The 17669-nt window shown below is 44.5% G+C and overlaps 1 protein-coding gene across 1 annotated transcript in view; it reads right to left on the bottom strand.

Annotated features, from left to right (window-relative positions):
- WBP4 (WW domain binding protein 4) overlaps positions 1-11514 on the bottom strand; it is a 33462-nt gene extending 21948 nt beyond the window's left edge. Inside the window, exons 1-3 of the mRNA XM_065419751.1 lie at positions 11455-11514; positions 2363-2435; positions 23-85 (exon numbers count right to left, since the gene is read on the bottom strand). Of these exons, the coding sequence (XP_065275823.1) occupies positions 23-85; positions 2363-2435; positions 11455-11456 (138 nt within the window). The 5' untranslated portion in view covers positions 11457-11514. The remainder of the gene's footprint in view (positions 1-22; positions 86-2362; positions 2436-11454) is intronic.
- Positions 11515-17669: the final 6155 nt, after the last annotated feature.

Here is a 17669-nt window from a genome sequence, read left to right as displayed (position 1 = left end):
AAAAAGGAAAAATTCAATTTACCTCACTAATTTTCTTTGCCACATTTTCCTTATGGTTCTTTCCCCTTTCATGAAATTCAATGCTCTTAAAGAGAAAAAAAGTAAATTAAAATACAATGAAAACATAATTTGCAGGAAATTAATTTCCTTTGGTAAACTACAAATATATACCCAGACAAGAAGAAAAACTTAGTTAAGCTGGAGTTAAGACTGAATGTACCCAACGTAGGTAAAAATTGTTATGAAAAAATCCAACCATTAGAAACTTAGGAAATACAAAGTAAAGTTTAAACATAAAAGAAACCCAGCAGTAGAAAGAATGGAAGTGCAGTTATATTCTAAAAAATGGCATGGTGAAGTTTTATATTGACTGGGTCTCAGTGACATCAGATGGTTTGTATGGGGTTTTAATTAAAAAAAATATATATTAAACAAATTAAAGAGCAGGGACCCGTTTGGTTTGGGAGTTTTGCATGGTCCACGGTTCTCTAGCTCCCTTCTATGCCCCCAGGATTCATATCTCAATTTCCACTCCCCTTTACCTTCCAAGTCTATAAGACTTACCATAGACCAGGGGTCGGCAACCTCTTGCACGCGGCTTGCCAGGGTAAGCACCCTTGTGGGCCGGGCCAGTTTGTTTACCTGCTGCGTCGGCAGGTTCGGCCGATTGCGGCTCCCACTGGCTCCCAGGCCAATGGGGGCTGCAGGAAGTGGCGCGGGCCGAGGGATGTGCTGGCCAAGGCTTCCCGCCGTACCCATTGGCCTGGGACGGCGAACCGCGGCCAGTGGGAGCCGCGATCGGCCGAACCGGCCGACGTGGCAGGTAAACAAACTGGCCCGGACCGCCCAGGTGCTTACCCTGGCGAGCCGCGTGCCAGAGGTTGCCGACCCCTGCCATAGACCTTAGTGGATCAGTAGGAACTTATGAGCCTCATGAAGATCATATTAAGATCCACCGAGCTCTTGAGGACTTTAAAAACTTTGCAGTTAAGCAAATCTGAGATTGGGAGCAGAAATCAAGGTATGTAACCTAGGAGATCAGGCGGACTGGGAGTAGGATGCGGATAATTTAGGAAGACAATTGGAGAGCCTCTAAACCAAAAAGGCTGCCAGATAGAATAGGGGAAACAGAAGCCTGAAGAGCTTAGGAGTCCTGCAGGAGCACTGAGGGAGGTGTGGTGCGAAAGCCGTGGGGAGTTTAGGAGCTCTTGGGGTTGTAGGAATCACCTCCTAATCCAGGTGCTAGTGTACTTGCCGACAAACAAGGCTCAAAAGTACTTCTGGAGGCCTGGCGTACCAACATGGCAAATGGTGCATGCTCAAAGTGATAATTTGGTCTTAAGTGCTTAGAGCACAAACTTTAGAAGGCCTGCAGGAGGGAGGCAACACTACTGTGCTCTTGTGGATTCTGTTGACATTCTAAGGTCCACAACAGGTCCTGTAGACTTTAGAAGACCTGCACAGAGGCAAAGCTTCAAGACAATGATGGGCATGGTATTTACCTGGGTGGTTTTTACTAGGTAAAATCATGGTTTTTACTGCACCAAGAAAAACTAGTTAGTCCCAGTTCAAGACCTTTTCTGTTTTAAAAACTGTTTCATTGAGGCACACCACATCACACTTCATTTTAGTTACATATTCAAATTATCAAATTCAATAAGGAAGTAGATTTGGAGATTAATTTAGGGTTGTACAAATAAAAAGTAAAACTGCAGTAGGGGTAATACTAATATATGTAATATAATACTGAACTTTGGAATGTCTGTATGCATTTTGGTTCAGTATTTTCTCAAGGAAATTATACATGTCACGACTCATATTTCAGTTTTCAGTATTATATACATATTATATATACTGCAAAACTATTATCATATTGGTAAATATTTTTCAGTAATTTTCATTAGTATATTCTAAGAATAATTTTATTTTTCCCAGTTAAACTGGGTTTACTCCGGTATTTACCAGTGCCCTGTCCAGGCTACTTTTCCCCAGGAAATGGCCAACCTTGCTTCAAGGTGGAGCAAAATTCAAATTATGGAGCCTGAGAAAATGGAACTTGATTCTCCAGACCTTTTACACATGAATAAGGAATGTAGGATCAAGCCCTAGGGCTCCAGTCTTGGATTGAGGTCCATGGAGTACAGGAGATTCTTAATGCAGGATCCAGATCTTAATTTGCAAGTCTTTTTTTCCCTAGTTTTATAGCTCACATGGCTTACAAAGGCATATTTAAAACAAACAAACACTAGGTAAACATTAGTTTACATGTCAGTAAACAATACTAAAAAAATATTTTAAAAGCAGATAATTCAAATTCTAGTACTTCAGAATCAATAATATTACACTAACTAGACCAACATACTGGCTTGTTGTCTGCTATCCAGCACTTGCAGTAACCACAGAATTTCTTTGGCTGTGATTTCCAGTAATCAGCCCTAAACATAAACAAACAAATAAACAAATTAGAAAAAAAATTAGGTAGATTTATGCATAATCAGAAACAAAATAACCAAAGCAAAAAGTTCTGAAACAGAGAGCATCAGAAACCAAGTCCAGCCTTGCCATGGTGCTTGGTTGTGCTGTCAAGGATTTCTTCTGCACAAGTTTTTGTGGACAGTTTAGAGTGGCTATTCTAGGTCAAAAACAATATTTATTAATGACTTTGACTGTTTCACAAAATAGATCAGAAGTTCTCAACTTAGGGATTGTGCCCAAGCTGTTACCTGTGGCTTTGCAAAAATTTCTACAGACCCAAAGCCTTCACTTACAACAGAAATTATGTTTTTGGTGCTTCTGTAGTCAGATAACCTTCCAAATATTAACAGCTGCAGTAGGCAGGCTTATTGAATATATAACACTGGGGAATGCACAATTCATGATATCTGCAATAAAAATGTAGACTTGGATATTTTTTAAACTATCAACATAACATAAATACGTACTTTGGCTATATAGTACAATGAATTTAAATATTTTGGGGAGAGGGAAAGAGATATTTTTGGACAACTCAAAACTGTGCAAAGGATTCTGGAACAGATATGGAATAGATTCTAGGTTATGTCCCAAAATGTATTAGGCCAAAGACTGGAAAATTTGAAATAGGCAATTAGAGAGCAGGTCCAGAGCACCTCTTGGACCTTCTCTCTTAGTTGAGAAGTTGTTCCTAAACCATCTCTAATTCTTTTAACAAATGGAAAGTGAATCCCCACGATAATCCCTGGTTAACTTTTGAGAGGTAGAGGAATAGTTTCACTTTTAAGGCTGTATTCTTTGAAGTGAATGAGTATTAACAGCACTGTTAAAGGACTACACATTAATAAAACTTCAAGTAGTATATTATGTGGGACTCTCTATCTTCTAAAAAAGAAAATACATAAAAATCCAAAAAAGTGCTAAAGTCACCAAAAGTCAAGAAATGAAAGAGGTGAGGTTCCTAAACTATTAACTCTGCTACATTACCCATATGTATATTCTATTCTTGTTTTCCTTAATAAATGCATCATTTAGTAGGTTACCGGACATGACTCCATTCTGCCATTACATCCTGTAGGAGTCAACGGGGCTCTGCACAGGCACTGGAGTCTGTGCTAGCAAATGTAAGGGTGGGACTGGGGCCTACAGCTGAAATCTTGGCTTCACTGAAGTCAAACACAAAATTCCTATTGTCCTCAATGGAGCCAAGATTTCACCCATGTTGTTAAATGTATAACAAACATAAAGGATGTGGATGTGCAATGCCGCAGACTTTAATATTATTGCATTTCATGTGTGATTTTAACTGTGAAAACTATGGCCCCAACCCTCCGAAGACTTATACACATGTTCAATTTTATGCACTGAGTAGTCCCACTAGGGGACTACTAAAAGGGGCAGATTCCCTGGTCACCAAGCTAATTTCATGCCGCTTAAAGGAAACTGAGATGGTCACCAGAGACTATCCCCCATGTAAGGAGAATCTCCACCATCTTAAAGATGGTGGAGGCAGTGGAACACTAGAACCCTTCCCCCATTTGGAATACAGACACTCCCCGACTTATGCAAGCGTTCCGTTCCGGAACGCCTTGCGTAAATCGAATTTTGCGTAAATCGGGGACATATACCCGACAATTATAGAAAAAAAACAAAAACAAAAAAACCCCACTTGTGGAACTTTTTCCGTAAGTGCGGGTTTGCGTAAGTCAGGTTTGCGTAACCCGGGGAGCATCTGTAACAGCAAGAAGGGGTATGTCAGAGTCCTGCAAGGGACAGGCCAGCGATGGTGAAGTGAGGCTCCACTGTGTCCAATATTCCACTGGCAAAAGGTTGCTTAAGCCTGGTCTACTGTGATTTTTTTAATCAATATACTACACTGATACATGCATTAGTATAGATGCAGTTATATTGGTGAAGAGCACCTTTATACGGATATAACTGTGTCCACACTAGTGGGATCATGCCACTGTAACTATACTGGTATAGTTAAAGCAGTACAAATTTCTAGTGTAGACTAGGCCTAAGGAACCTCATGTCAGTGGAGTAAGTTAAGGCTGGCCCCAACTTGCACGTGAGCCAGGCACCAGAACCAGGGAACTATGAGCAGCTCCCTCAGAATCATGCCTCTTCACTGTACCTGAGCTATGCTTGGTACAAGCCCATGGTGCATAAAGTTAAGCACATGCTTAGCGGTTTGTGGGATTGGGGCATAAATTTGTTAAGCACTGTGCACATTTACCAAGTGTTAAGTTGTTTACATGAAGGCAAGTTTATTCTCTTTTTAAAACATGCTACATTAAAAATGATCATATATCAAAGATAATTGGATATATTATGTTAAAATAATACTTGAAACAGAAATGGTCAATACAGTAAGAGAAAGATGTAAATCAGGCATCTGTTCTGGCATAAGCTCCGACAGTTTTTTGATATAACAGATGGACTAGCATGACAAACATGTGCAGACTTAGCTTTCTCACTGCCTAACGAAAGTACGCATTGCTAAACAGCTGATAACATACTGAGTTTTCCAGGTCCCAAATCCTTTAAACCAGGGGTTCTCACCAAAAAAAAAATGTTGGTGGCCTCAGAGTGTGGCCACCAACTCTTGCTGGTGGCTGCTCTGACAATTTTTCCTAAAATACTTAATTAACTTCAGGAAAATCAAATAAATATGCACATATCCATGTCCAAAGCATTGTAATTTATTTATGTAGGGTTTTTTGCAGACTCAATAATAAAAATAACATACAGTTGTCTCTATTCCTTACTGGATCTAAACAGAATAAAAACACAAATAAGGTGCTTTGCACATTCTCATGTTCTTGTCTTTTTTGTTTCTTTTGCCTTTTTTTGGGGGGGGGGGTTGCTTTTCTTTTTTTAAGACTTGTTAGCTAGTAGTCTGCTGTGGAAACTGATAATAACAAACATACAAATATCACTTTTCACAGCACACTTACTCAGTCCCAGCAAGCCCAGGGACAAATTAAGCCCTGTATGGGGAAGTGGTTACAGAGGCACCAGGGCGATGGGGCACTGGGGGAGGCAGCACGGGCCAGGGGTAATTGGGAAGGGTGAGCTCGGGGCCAGAGCCCGTCACCGCACAGCCAGGGAATGGAGCCCAAAGCCCTTTGCCCAGGGGATGGGGATGGAGCCCAAAGCCCCATGGGTGGAGCCTGCACCCACCACCCCAGGGCTAAAGCCCAACCCCACCTCACCTGGGAAGGTGGGGAACACACACCGGCTGTCTGCTCCTCCAGCTTTTCTGTCTCCAGACAGCCAGGACCCAATCACTGCTGGCAGCCCCAGGGGAGTGGCCGCTGCTTTGCCCCTTCTCCCAGCCTGAAACACTGAGAAACCTCAGACTCACAGAAGGGATAAGAGTGAGACCAAACCAGTGGAGGGTTTGTCTCAGAACTTTTGTTATTTTGCAGAGATCTGTAACTCTCTGTGTCTTTTAAGATTAAAGTGACTGTGGTTAAGAAATTCCTTTGCTAAGCCTGTGTTCCTTACTTTCCTGTCACGTTGCCTCCGAAGAGGTGGGACTAGAAGCCCGAGTGACCCCAGCCAAGATGGAACTCTGTGTAAGTGACCGGGTAGAGGCAAGGGAGGTGAGGCACTGTTTTCAGGGTCTTTGGTGGCTGGACTGTAGATAAGATAGTTTGTGATCATGTAATTAAAAGCTGTATCATAATGCACACATAAAATGGCGAGTTAAAGTTGCACAAACAATCTTTATTCCAGCATTTCCTAATTTTTCAGCACTTGACTTTGCAATCTGAATGTTCTTTTATCATTTTGCGGGGGATATAATTATTTATACAGTGTCAAATGACTGCTTTGCAATCCTGTTTAAAGACAAGTTTCTTGCCCCAAATGCCTGTACAATCTAAGGCTCCAATTCTTCAAAGATGTATGCATGTGTTTATCTTTAAGCATGTGAGTAGTTCCATTGAACTGAACAGTTATTCTGGAATAGCTCCCCATGTGGATACTCTATTCCAGAAAAAAGTCATTTTAATTGCATAATAATCAGTGTGCTTCCAAAGTGAAGTAATTACTCTGCAATGAAATCACTTTTATTCTGGAATAGAGCATTCACATTGAGAGCTATTGCAGAATAAACTATTAGCTATATAGTTATTCCTATATATATAGCTATTCTGGTCAATTTCTCTGCATAGACAAGCCCTAAGTGTTTGCAGGATTGGGAGGGTGTGGGAGAGGAAGCCTGTAGAGCAGGGATTGGCAACCTTTGGCACATGGCCCATCAGGGAAATCTGCTGGTGGGCCGGTTTGTTTACCTGCAGCGACCGCAGGTTCGGCCGATTGTAGCTCCCAACTGGCCGTGGTTCGCTGTTCCAGGCCAATGGGGCTGCGGGAAGCGGCAGCTAGCAAATCCCTCAGTTCGCGCTGCTTCCCGCAGCCATTGGCCTGGAACGGCGAACCGCGGCCAGTGGGAGCTGCGATCGGCCGAACCTGCGGAAGCTGCAGATAAACTAACTGTCCCGGCCCGCCAGCGGATTTCCCTGATGGGCTGCGTGCCAAAGGTTGCCAATCTCTGCAGTAGAGACTTGTAAGTGTCTGCTTCAGGTTGGATTGGGTATAAAAAAACTTGATACTCTTGAGCTCAGGTCAGGGTGGATTTGGACTACCAGGGGGCTAGGTCGGTACCAGGATGGAGGGAGCAAGGGAAGGATCTGGCTCTCTGTCCTCAGAGCCCAGTGGAGGTGGTGGCAACAGGCTGGAGGAGTCAGCAGTGGGACAGCGGGCTGGCTATGCTGAGAAGGGGCCTTTGTCTTCCTGAAAAGGAAGCTGCGGCAGTGCCAGCATACACAGAAAGCTTAAAGCATGCAGGTAACCCCCACTGACCTGCTCTGCAGGTAAGAGTCTAACACCCACATCCACACTGCGGCAAGGCAGGCATAGCATGATGCAGACCTACCTGGCTGGGCATGTGGGCTTGATCCCTCCCCACTGCCTGCCCACAGGAAGCCCCGTGGGCAGAGGTGCTGGGCTACCCAGAACTGCTGTCTGATGGCCAATCTCCCTGGAGGGGCACATCTAGGACAGGCCATCCCAGTCCTGCAGGAAAGAGCCCTGGTGGAGTGTGACATGTCTGTGCCCAGCAGTGGCATTGATGGAGCCTCTCACAGGGTACAGCAGAATGTAGGACTGGAGACAGGGCAGGGGGCGCAGGGCTCCAGGCCTAGAGTTTGGCACAGTAGGTGTAGGGAGCCATGGGCTAGGGTGAGGGCAGCAAGTGAAGTAGAGGCTTGCAATCCAGCCAAGACCCGATGGGACCACCCAACTACAAGGTTCGGGTTGGGTCAGGAATAAAAACAACTTGATGGGCTCAGATTTGGACTGGCTGTGGTCTAGTCAGGATTGGATTGGGCTTTAAAATTAGGGTTGAACAGACCTCTAGAAGCCAGGAGGGAACAAGTTCTCCTGGTACTGTGAACAGGGGTCCAGGTCAATGGCCACAACTGCCCACCCCAGGGAAGGCTTTCACAGCATCTTCACTCAATAACTGCTCCTCAAAATGGCAGAGGAAGCATAGTCTTGGGACCTGCAGGCAAGGACATGGGGCAAAAATCAAGCTCTGAGTCAATGGGAACATTTACATTGACTTCCAGGGGTTCAGGATTTCACCTATTGTGTACTAGTCTCACCTTGAAATCTCTCTCATATTTCAATGGTAATAGATGTATGTATCCTGAATTTTCAGCTGAGGTGACAATACAGGTTTACCTGCTCAGGATGCTAAAACTAGGAGGCACCAATCGAGCTTTATGTGATATTTATCCCAACTTGCCTAATTTCTTTAACAGAAATAATTCTAAATTCACAGTGCTATTTGACTAAAGATTACCCAGCCTTTTTCCTGGGAAAAGACATGAACATTGTATCACTGTTATCAAAAACCTGCAGACAGTCCTGCAACTGGATGCCTCTTGATTTAAAAGAGAGGGGGCTGATGGTAGAGCCTTTTCCGTAAACAACAGGTCAGGAACAAGTTCTCCCATTCCCAACCCTGTCCAAAATGACCCTGGATCTGCTGGCCTTCAGGCATGCTGCAAGATGCATCAATTTATGTGGGCTGTGGCAGAGGGTGGGATTTGATGAGGGTTATAACTGCATAGGAAAGGGGAGTTTTGTGTTTTGCTGCGGGCTGATTATCAGTGGATAAGATGCTATTTAATTTTATTTCTTAACTGTAATTTGTTTCCATTCAACATTCCCCTCCTCCCCCTTTTTATTACTGTATAATTCCAAAGAAATAAAATAACACAGGCGCCTATCCTGCAAGACAATTTCCATAGGAGGATGTATGTGCCCATACAATGGGTCTGGGCTGGTACAGGGTCTATCTGTGTGGATTAGGGCCTTGGATTGTAAATTATTTTAAAAGTCAGTTTTTCTATTATGTAAAGCAATATAACATCTACAGCACTACATAAGATGAAATTCACAACTGGATCAGTGCGGTCATATCCTTGCACACACATGGAGCTCCACTGAACTCATTAAGTCTCTGTGGCGGCACAGGGATTACACTGTGTAGACTGAGCTACAGGATCTGGCCTGCTTCTCAAACAAACAAAAAACAAAAACAGTGCACAATGGTTGGGGAACTGTGCAATAACAATGTTAGCAATAATTATAGTTAGGGCTGGTCTACACTAAAGCTGTAAAGTCGACCTAAATTATGCTATTTCAGTTACGTTAAGTTATGTAATGGAAGTCAACATAACTTAGATGGTGTCAAGTATCAGAGGGGTAGCCGTGTTAGTCTGGCTCTGTAAAAAGCAACAAAGAGTCCTGTGGCACCTTATAGACTAACAGACGTATTGGAGCATAAGCTTTCATGGGTGAATACCCACTTCACATGCGTCTGACAAAGTGGGTATTCACCCATGAAAGCTTATGCTCCAATACATCTATTAGTCTATAAGGTGCCACGGGACTCTTTGTTGCTTTTAACATAACTTAGGTCGACTTACAGCGGTGTCTACACTGTGCTGTGTCAACGGGAAATGCTCTCCTGCATATTTACCTTACGCTTCTCGGGGAGCTGGAGTACAAATTCGATGGGAGAGTGCTCTGACATCAACTTAGCAGGTCTTCACCAGACCAGCTAAATCGACACCGCTGCATCAACTGCAGCAGTGCCAATTTAGTCGCAAGTATAGACATGCCCTTGTAGTAGCATGCCCTAGTAGCTGTAGCTAGCACGGTTGATACTAATGTGGACAGGGCCCAGGTTACAACCTACACCTAATACTCATTTCCTGCAATACGCTATTGAAAAGTTTAAGTATCTTTGGAGTCCATTATATTAAATCCAAAGATTATGTATTATTGTGGGCCTGTGTGATCAAAGGACTGAACTATGTGGATTGGCTGAACTGCATGTGAACCTAACCTTTTGAAGCTATGCCCTGAGGAAAAAACCACTGTATCCTGATTACCCATTCATCAAGACTGGAGATGAAAGGCCCAAACTGTATAAAGACATAGGCTGATTTACCCAGTCTGTGCGTGTGAAGGACTGACTCCTACCTGAGCACTTGTGTAGCTGGGGTAGAGTGATTTTGGTAAGCTTATTAGCATGCACGTAGGTTCTTTTATTGTTTATGTTTTCTCTGTAATGCTATCACTTTAAGAATAAATGAGCTTGCTTAGAATGAGATGCGTGGTAACTTATAACTAGGCAATTTTAATAGCCGGGGGGGGAGGGGGGGAAGAGAGAGAGAAAGGACAGAATCTGTGCTTGTTTAGCCATTCAGGTTTGCTGGGAATAACACAGTATTAGCAGGAAACCATGCAGCCTGCAAATACTCCAATTTCAAGGGAGAGAGAGATGCAGGTTTCTGCCCGAGTGAGGGGATGACGGAGGAGCTGGAAGCCAAGTATGGCTTTGCTTGTTGGACCATGGAGCAGGACTACAGGTACAGTTGCTCTGAACTGTGGCAACCTCATCATACAAATAAAAGGGAATAAAAGGGAAGGAAAAAAACTCTAAACCAAGTACTGGTCTGTTTCAGGTTGCGTGAACAATTAATTTGTGAAATCCTAACAGGTGGTGGAAACCATACAAAAGCACTATTATTGTTGAGTGAAGTAAATAGCACTGTATTTAAGTATATTTAGCAAATAATGCAAATTGCAGAAACATAAAGGAAGGAGATTAAAGGGACACTAGAACAAATATTATTCACCTGACTCACATTGACTATTTAACTCATTATTAAGTCGATTAAGGCCAAAACTTAAATATTGTAAGAAAAAAATGTAACAGCTAAAATTAAATATTGCTGTTTCCAATCATGTAAAAGAGTATTAAATCTATGTACCTATACTGATTTCTTCAACACCAACTGTATCTAGAGCCACAGGCACTCAAGGAGTCCTGTTTTAGGGAATGAAATGTAAACGCTCCTCTGCAGTGCTTACCACCCAACAATTGCAACACAAGAAAGTGAAGTTCACAAGAAACAAAAAGTGAAGCTGCCCAGATTGCTTTCCACAGTCTAAGACAAGAGTCACAGACACAAAACAAACAACACCAAGTGTGGGAGACGTGAATCAGGTTTGTCAAATCCTCGCTGTTAATCACCTTGGGTGTTATTAGTGGCACAGATGAGGTATTTATTTTGAAGCATAGATCGTTTTAAGCAGACAGGGTCCTCTGCTGCCCCGGACTAGGGAGAGGGGTGCACTGTGGAAGGGGGGGGGAGGTCCCCAGCGGGGCACGTGCACTGCCGGGAAACCCGCAGCAGAGTGTAGGCTGGGGCTGGCAGCGTGTATGCTGGGGCTGGCAGCCCCCAGCCCTGCACTAGGGGGGAGCTGGCTGCGGGGTGTGCATGGGGAGGAGGATCCGTTCCACTCACTGCACACGGCGAGGGAGAGGCTCCCTGCTCCCCCGCACACACACACAGGGGTAGGGGGTTGGGATGGCCCCTCTCAGACACTCACATCGCCGCCGCTCTGCTCCGGGTGCCGCCGCCGCTCCCAGCCCCGCGCGCCGGGCCCTTTCGAACGCCCCGAGCTGCTACACTCAGCGGAGGCACAGTCTGGCCCGTCACAGGGTCTGGAGCTACGGGCGCCGGGAAGGCTCAAGCCGCGCTCCCCGCCCCCCCCGCGAGAGTCAGTCATCAGCGCTCCGCGGGGAGCCGCTGAGCAAGGGAGCCACGGCGACTCGGTGAGTGACTCGCACGCGCTACAGGTGGCTCCTAACGCCCCTTCTCCTGGTGCCAACACTCGCTGCGCACCTGGGGGGAGGCGGGAGGCGCGGGGCAGCCTCGTCGGAACTTCAGCGCCCGGGGGGGGAGGGCGCTGTCCCCCAGGGGCTGGCCGGGCAGTGGGGCCGGGAGCTGCGCTCGCCCCGTGGCGCGGGGAGTCCCGCTGCGGGGCTGGGAATCCCCCCGGCGCTCGGCCCGCGGCGCGGGGGTAGGGCGGGGCGAATGACACCAGGGACATGGACGGGAGCGCCTGGCTCCGGCTAGTCCCGGCTGTACGTGAGGCGCCCGCAGCCCGGCCGGGGCGCGGCGCAGCGACCCACGCGGCTGCGCCAACTTTCCGTGGAGTTTGAGCCTCGTGAGTTCGGTAACTGTTCCTGCTCGTCTCTCCCCCCGTGCCCTCTCATCGGCCCCCTCACCCGGCCGCCCCAGCTCCCCTCTTCACCAGGCTGCCCCTGATCCCCGGCTCCCCCGTGCTGCCTTTCACCAGATCCCCTCGCTCCCTGTCACCAGACCCCGCTGTGTGCTCCCCCATATCCCTCACCAGAAATCCCCCCTTCTTCCCCCTCTCAGCACATTCCCCCGCTTCCCCTCTCACCGGCTCCCTCGTTCCCCCTGGCTCCCCCCACGCTCCCACTCAGCAAACCTCCCTCCCGGTATTGCCCCTCACAGTGGTCCTCCCCTGGGCTTCCCCTCACCAGATCCTACCCTCAGGCTCCCCCTCTTCACCAGACCCCACCCTCCACACTTTCCTTCCTCAGAACCTAAGCTCCCCCCATCACCAGACCCAAACCCCTCGGCTCCCCCACGCCCTTGCTCACCAGACCCTCTGTGCCCCCCTGGGGCTCTGCCCTCCCCTCACCTGATCCTCTGTGCCCACCCTGGGGTGCTCTCCCCCTGAGGCTCTCCCTACCCCTCCCCGATCCTCTGTGTCCTCCCAGTGTGCTCTCCACCCTGTCACCTGATCCTCTGTGCCCCCCTGGGGTGCTCTTCCCCCCATCCTCTTTCCTCTCTGCCCCCCCAGGCTCTCCCCTCCCCCAACCCTCTGTGCCCCCCCGCGCTCTTCCTCCTCTCACCTGACCCTCTGTGCCTCCCCGGGGTGCTCTCCACACCCCCCCCTCACTTGATCCTCTGTGCCTCCCCTGGGCGCTCTCCACTCCCCCCCCCTCACCTGACCCTCTGCCTCCCTGGGGTGCTCTCCCCCCAATACGAGATCGTCTCCCACCATGTTGCCCCTCACCAGGACTCCTTTCCCTAACCCCCCATGGCAGCTGTCCTGGTTCAGGTTGGCTTTCTGGACTGGCATTGGTGTTAGAGGGACTGGGGGAGTTTCAGGTGGCTGCTTCGCCTGTGTAGTGTGTGCAGCGCTGTAGAGTTACATACACTCGCACCTGTGCACTCAGCACTATTTGGTCTTGTCCTGTAATGAAGGGCTCCAGGCTGGGCTCAGAGAAATAGAAGGTATGCTTGCGCCATGTGTTTGCCAGACAGTGTGTGTGTGTTTGTACTCACTGCAGCAACAGCAGGCTGTTGTTGCCTCTTTCTAAATACATCTACATGTCAGCCCCAGATTGGCTGTTTCTGCATCTGGACCTGATGATGTTTATCACTTAATAACTATGACTCTTAGGCATTGAGTTGGCTGGGAATCATCTTAAACATGGCGCAGATAATCATCTTTATTTGTATATTGGAGAAGTAGATCAGAGTAAGTTTAAAGGTCTTAACACTCCCCTCCTTGTGGCCCCCATACTATTAGAGCCTGGTCCCCCCACTCCCAGGTTATTGGTTTTCTTTCTTTCTACACAATCCAAGTGTTTGGGTAAGGGGGGTAATCACAACTGACAGCTTTTGCTATAGTCATCCGGGGAGGAGGAGGAAGTCCAATGAAAGTCTGAAATGAGTCATTAAATACAGAGGCTGTTATTGTTTGTTAACAAAAAAAAAAAATGTGGGTTGTAAATGGAACAAAAATGTTATCTTAAATTCACAACAAAAATAGAAAACAAAGATAGCAACAAACTTTTTTACTCTTAGGCTTCCTAAAGAACATACTAAAAAAAGAAAGTAATTTTGCTTTTTTCTGAAGGAGGTTGTGTGGTCAGAATGTCATAGCTAACTGCAGTAGTTCTACATCTGTCAGCGTTTCCATTATAAGCCCCCATTTTTTGTGTAGTTTACAACTTAGTTATCAAATGTACACTGGGTTGAAACTTGGTCTATATACTCTCCTTTGGAAATAGTTGTTAAAATAAACGGTGAGATGAATCTGCTAAGATGACTCATTGAGAATTTGGTGGGAAAAGCATACTGGTTTTATTATACTTTCTTTGTATTCCTCTAAACTTAAAACTTGTATTTAGAAAGGAATATTGCTGGCTATTAGACCAACATTTCTTTTAATATTTTCCTTTAAGTGAAATAGTCAAAGGACTAATGTCTAAAAATTTCTCCTTTATATGTAAAATAATTGGTCTTCATAACTTTTTTTATTATGCATTCAGCTTTAGAGATCCCAAATTGGATTCCACCATAACCTCTCTGAAGAAGCTGTTACAGTATTGCTATGAATTAGTATTAAGAAACTTGGCTAAATCTTTGTATGTCCAGTGAAATGATGCAAAGTCCTACAGAGCTATAGACCTCCTGCAGAGTGTTAAGTGCGAGCAGCACGTTAAAATCCATAGTAGCACAAACCAGAAGCCAATGTGAAGATATTAAAACTGGGAGCAAGCTAAGTGATTTATGTGCAGAAGCCCAGTGGGATGGTTTTACTGTTCCTTTTAACTGCTGTTTTTTTGTTTCCAGACATGTAACAGGCATAATATTTTTGATGCTTAATTTTGTGTATGTATGTGTTTTGGCTCAGTGAAACATGACTGCCACCCAGCGGACAAATTTGAATACTATACAAAAATTTCTTTTTATTTACATTGAAACATTAATGCAGTCTAATAGCAATTTAATTAGTTTTTTTCAGTCAATTTACAGAATTTTTAACATGCAGAGCAAGTCAATTCAGAACTTTTTTTATTTAATTATAAGAAGTTTTAGTTTACACTATTTAGTTCACAGTCTTTAATTTACTAGTGAGGAAAACATTAAAGTGGACCCTCTGAAATAAATAAAAGCAGTGGTTTACATGTTCCTAATCTGTCTCGAAATGCCTTCACAATTGCTAAGAACTAATTTATAGAGGAGCTGCAGAAAATTGCTTCCCAAAGTTGTGAGCTCTAGAAACCCACACCTTCCAAGCTCATAAACCATTCATAAATTATATTGGCATGGTAGACTCACCCTGTATTGTGTGCCTCAGAAACCTATTAATCCTGCAGTGAAGTGCGTGCCTAAAACAATTGTGCCATAGAGCCAGCATGGACTAAGTACCACAAAAGCTGGCAGAAGTCTGTCTAATGGTCTTTGGCATATGTTTTTTTCACATTTGAGCCAAGATTTTTTTTTTTTTTTAAGTTATGCATCATTCTAAAGTGAACTGATTTTTCAAAAGTGCTGAGTACTCAAAAGATCCTATAGATGTCAGAGGGAGATATTGGATGTTCAGCACTTCTGAAAATCTGGCTGCTTATTTAGAATCCTAAATATGAACACAGGAGTCTAACTTTAGGCAGCCATTTTAAAAACAATATCTTTGTTGAGGTCTTTTTATTTTGTATCAGGTAGGTAAATCAGACTAGTTGAGCAGGGACTGTATTGGTATCTTATCAGCAGCCTTGGGGCTGCACCTAAATTGCATAACCTGGAACAGACTTCCAGATGGCTGTCTGCTCAGATCAAATTGAAGCATTGGGCACAAAGACTTGTAGTCTCCTTGAGAATGCTTCCATATTAAAGGTGAAAGTTTCATTTGGCTTGGGAGCTGCACTTGAGTCATAGATATTTATGAAATCATGTTTATACTTCCATATTTTCTTCATTTTTTTACTGTAACAAATCTATTTCTACACCATAGGTAAGCAAAAAAATTTTAAGGAAGGACACTCCATCCTTAATCCATTCTTTTGTGCCTGTTGTATAAATGGTAAGTGATATATATGCACTGAGCTGATGCCTCTGATATCTCGCACCGTTTCTCCAGTGAACGGCTTTACCTTTGGACTTCTTGGTTCACACTTTGAATACTAGTTTTTAACATGTGGATTTTTAAATAAGTGGTATTTCAGTAGACAGCGGAGTTACCAGTTGCTTTCCCATTTACCCCCCCTCATTTAGATAGCACTGGAGAAGTCATATTAGGGTGATGAACAAGATAGATCTTTATAATGAAACAGACTATCTCTAAACTGGGAATGCTTTACCAGTATGGGAATGCCAGATGCTGTACTGGCAAAGTTCCCCTAGTGTGGACATAGCTAAACTGGCAAAGATGCTTCGTTCCAGTACAATAAAATCACCAGCTATGAACAAAACAAACTGCATCTGTAAAAGCACAGTTTTGCTGTTATAACTGTATCTGCGTTAGAGGGTACCAGATAGGGATCCCACCTCCTAATACCCTTGACCAATATAGCCATGCTGGCGGAAGTTCATCTCTGATTCTGCAAACGTGCATATGAACACTTCCATTGAAAGCATCTAAGTAGTCTCACTGTTCAGTATTTGCAGGATTTGGGGCTTCACTCATGTGAGCAGCCCTGTCAACACCCCTGTGTGTAGGGGCTATCCCCATGAGTAAAAGTTTGTAGGATTTAGCTTATATGGCCTAATTCTATATCCAGTGAAATTGATGATACTGTGCTATCCATTGGGTAAGGATCTAGCATATTAACAAAATTAAGGTTGAGTCAGAAATTTTCAGTGTAAAGGGGGCTTTAAACCTCTATCTTGTTTAAAAAATAAAAAAAAAATCTCATTTGACATGGCAAAAAGTGAAACAGAAAATAAACTTTGAGTACTATTTTTGAATCTTTTGTGGTGACTTGGTGAAAATTGGGTTGATATTGACAGGATTATAAGAGTTCCAATATGATCCCTGTTTTGAAATTTTTCCATGGATTGCAGTTTTGCCAATGGTTGTGATTTTTATCATGAGTCTCACAATGTGTGTTCTTGTGATGTCCCAGCTCAGAGACTTGAACATAGCAACATCTTTTTTTTTTTTTTTTTTTTTGAAACAAGGAAATTTCTAGCCTTTATCGTTGCAGACAAAAGCTTGAAAACATGAACCTAAGGGCTCAAAACCCAAGAAGGCAAAGAAGAACCCAAACTTAATTATTTTTTAATCTCATGGTTTTTTTAATGGTTTAACTCATGATTTTTGAACACTTGGGGTTGGCAATATCCGATTCATAGGTTTATTTGGGACACCCTTTGCAAGAAATTTCAAAAACTAGAGACTAATTCTCCTACTAAATACACCCATATCTTAGGAGAAAGTTGAGCTGGGAAACAGGAGATGAGTTCAAATTTCATGTCTGTTTAGGCTATGTCTACACTAGCACTGTTGTCGGTAAAACTTTTGTTGATCAGGGGTGTGGAAAAAAACACACTCCTGACTGACATAAGTTTCACCGACAAAGGCACTTATGTGGATAGTGCTATGTCAGTAGGAGATGCTTTCCTGCCGACATAGCTACCGCTGCTCATTGTGGGTCGTTTAATTATGCCAGTGGGAGAGCTCTCTCCCATCCGCATAGAGCGGCTACACCAGAGATCTTTCAGTGGCGCAGCGGTACAGCTGGTTTATATTCCCATGCACCGCCTCACACTTATTAGTGACCAATGCCATGAATCCCAACCTGAGAAGGTTGTTAAGTATGAGTTGCTAACTCATTGTACAAGTTAGTTAACAGAGCTTTGTGGGGGAATTATGTGATTCTCCCACTCTCAGGCCAGGTCCTGCGTGGCAGTCCTTTGGTACTAACTGTGATTGCCTCAGTAGCTCTAATTTAGGTTTAGACCCGGGTAGTCAATAGGCAGAGCACAGGCCAAATC

This window comes from Emys orbicularis, chromosome 1 (assembly GCF_028017835.1).
Source record: "Emys orbicularis isolate rEmyOrb1 chromosome 1, rEmyOrb1.hap1, whole genome shotgun sequence".
NCBI classification, from domain to species: Eukaryota; Metazoa; Chordata; order Testudines; family Emydidae; genus Emys; species Emys orbicularis.
The sequence above is the reverse complement of the archived record's forward strand: the minus strand, read 5'-3'. Positions and strand labels throughout refer to the sequence as shown.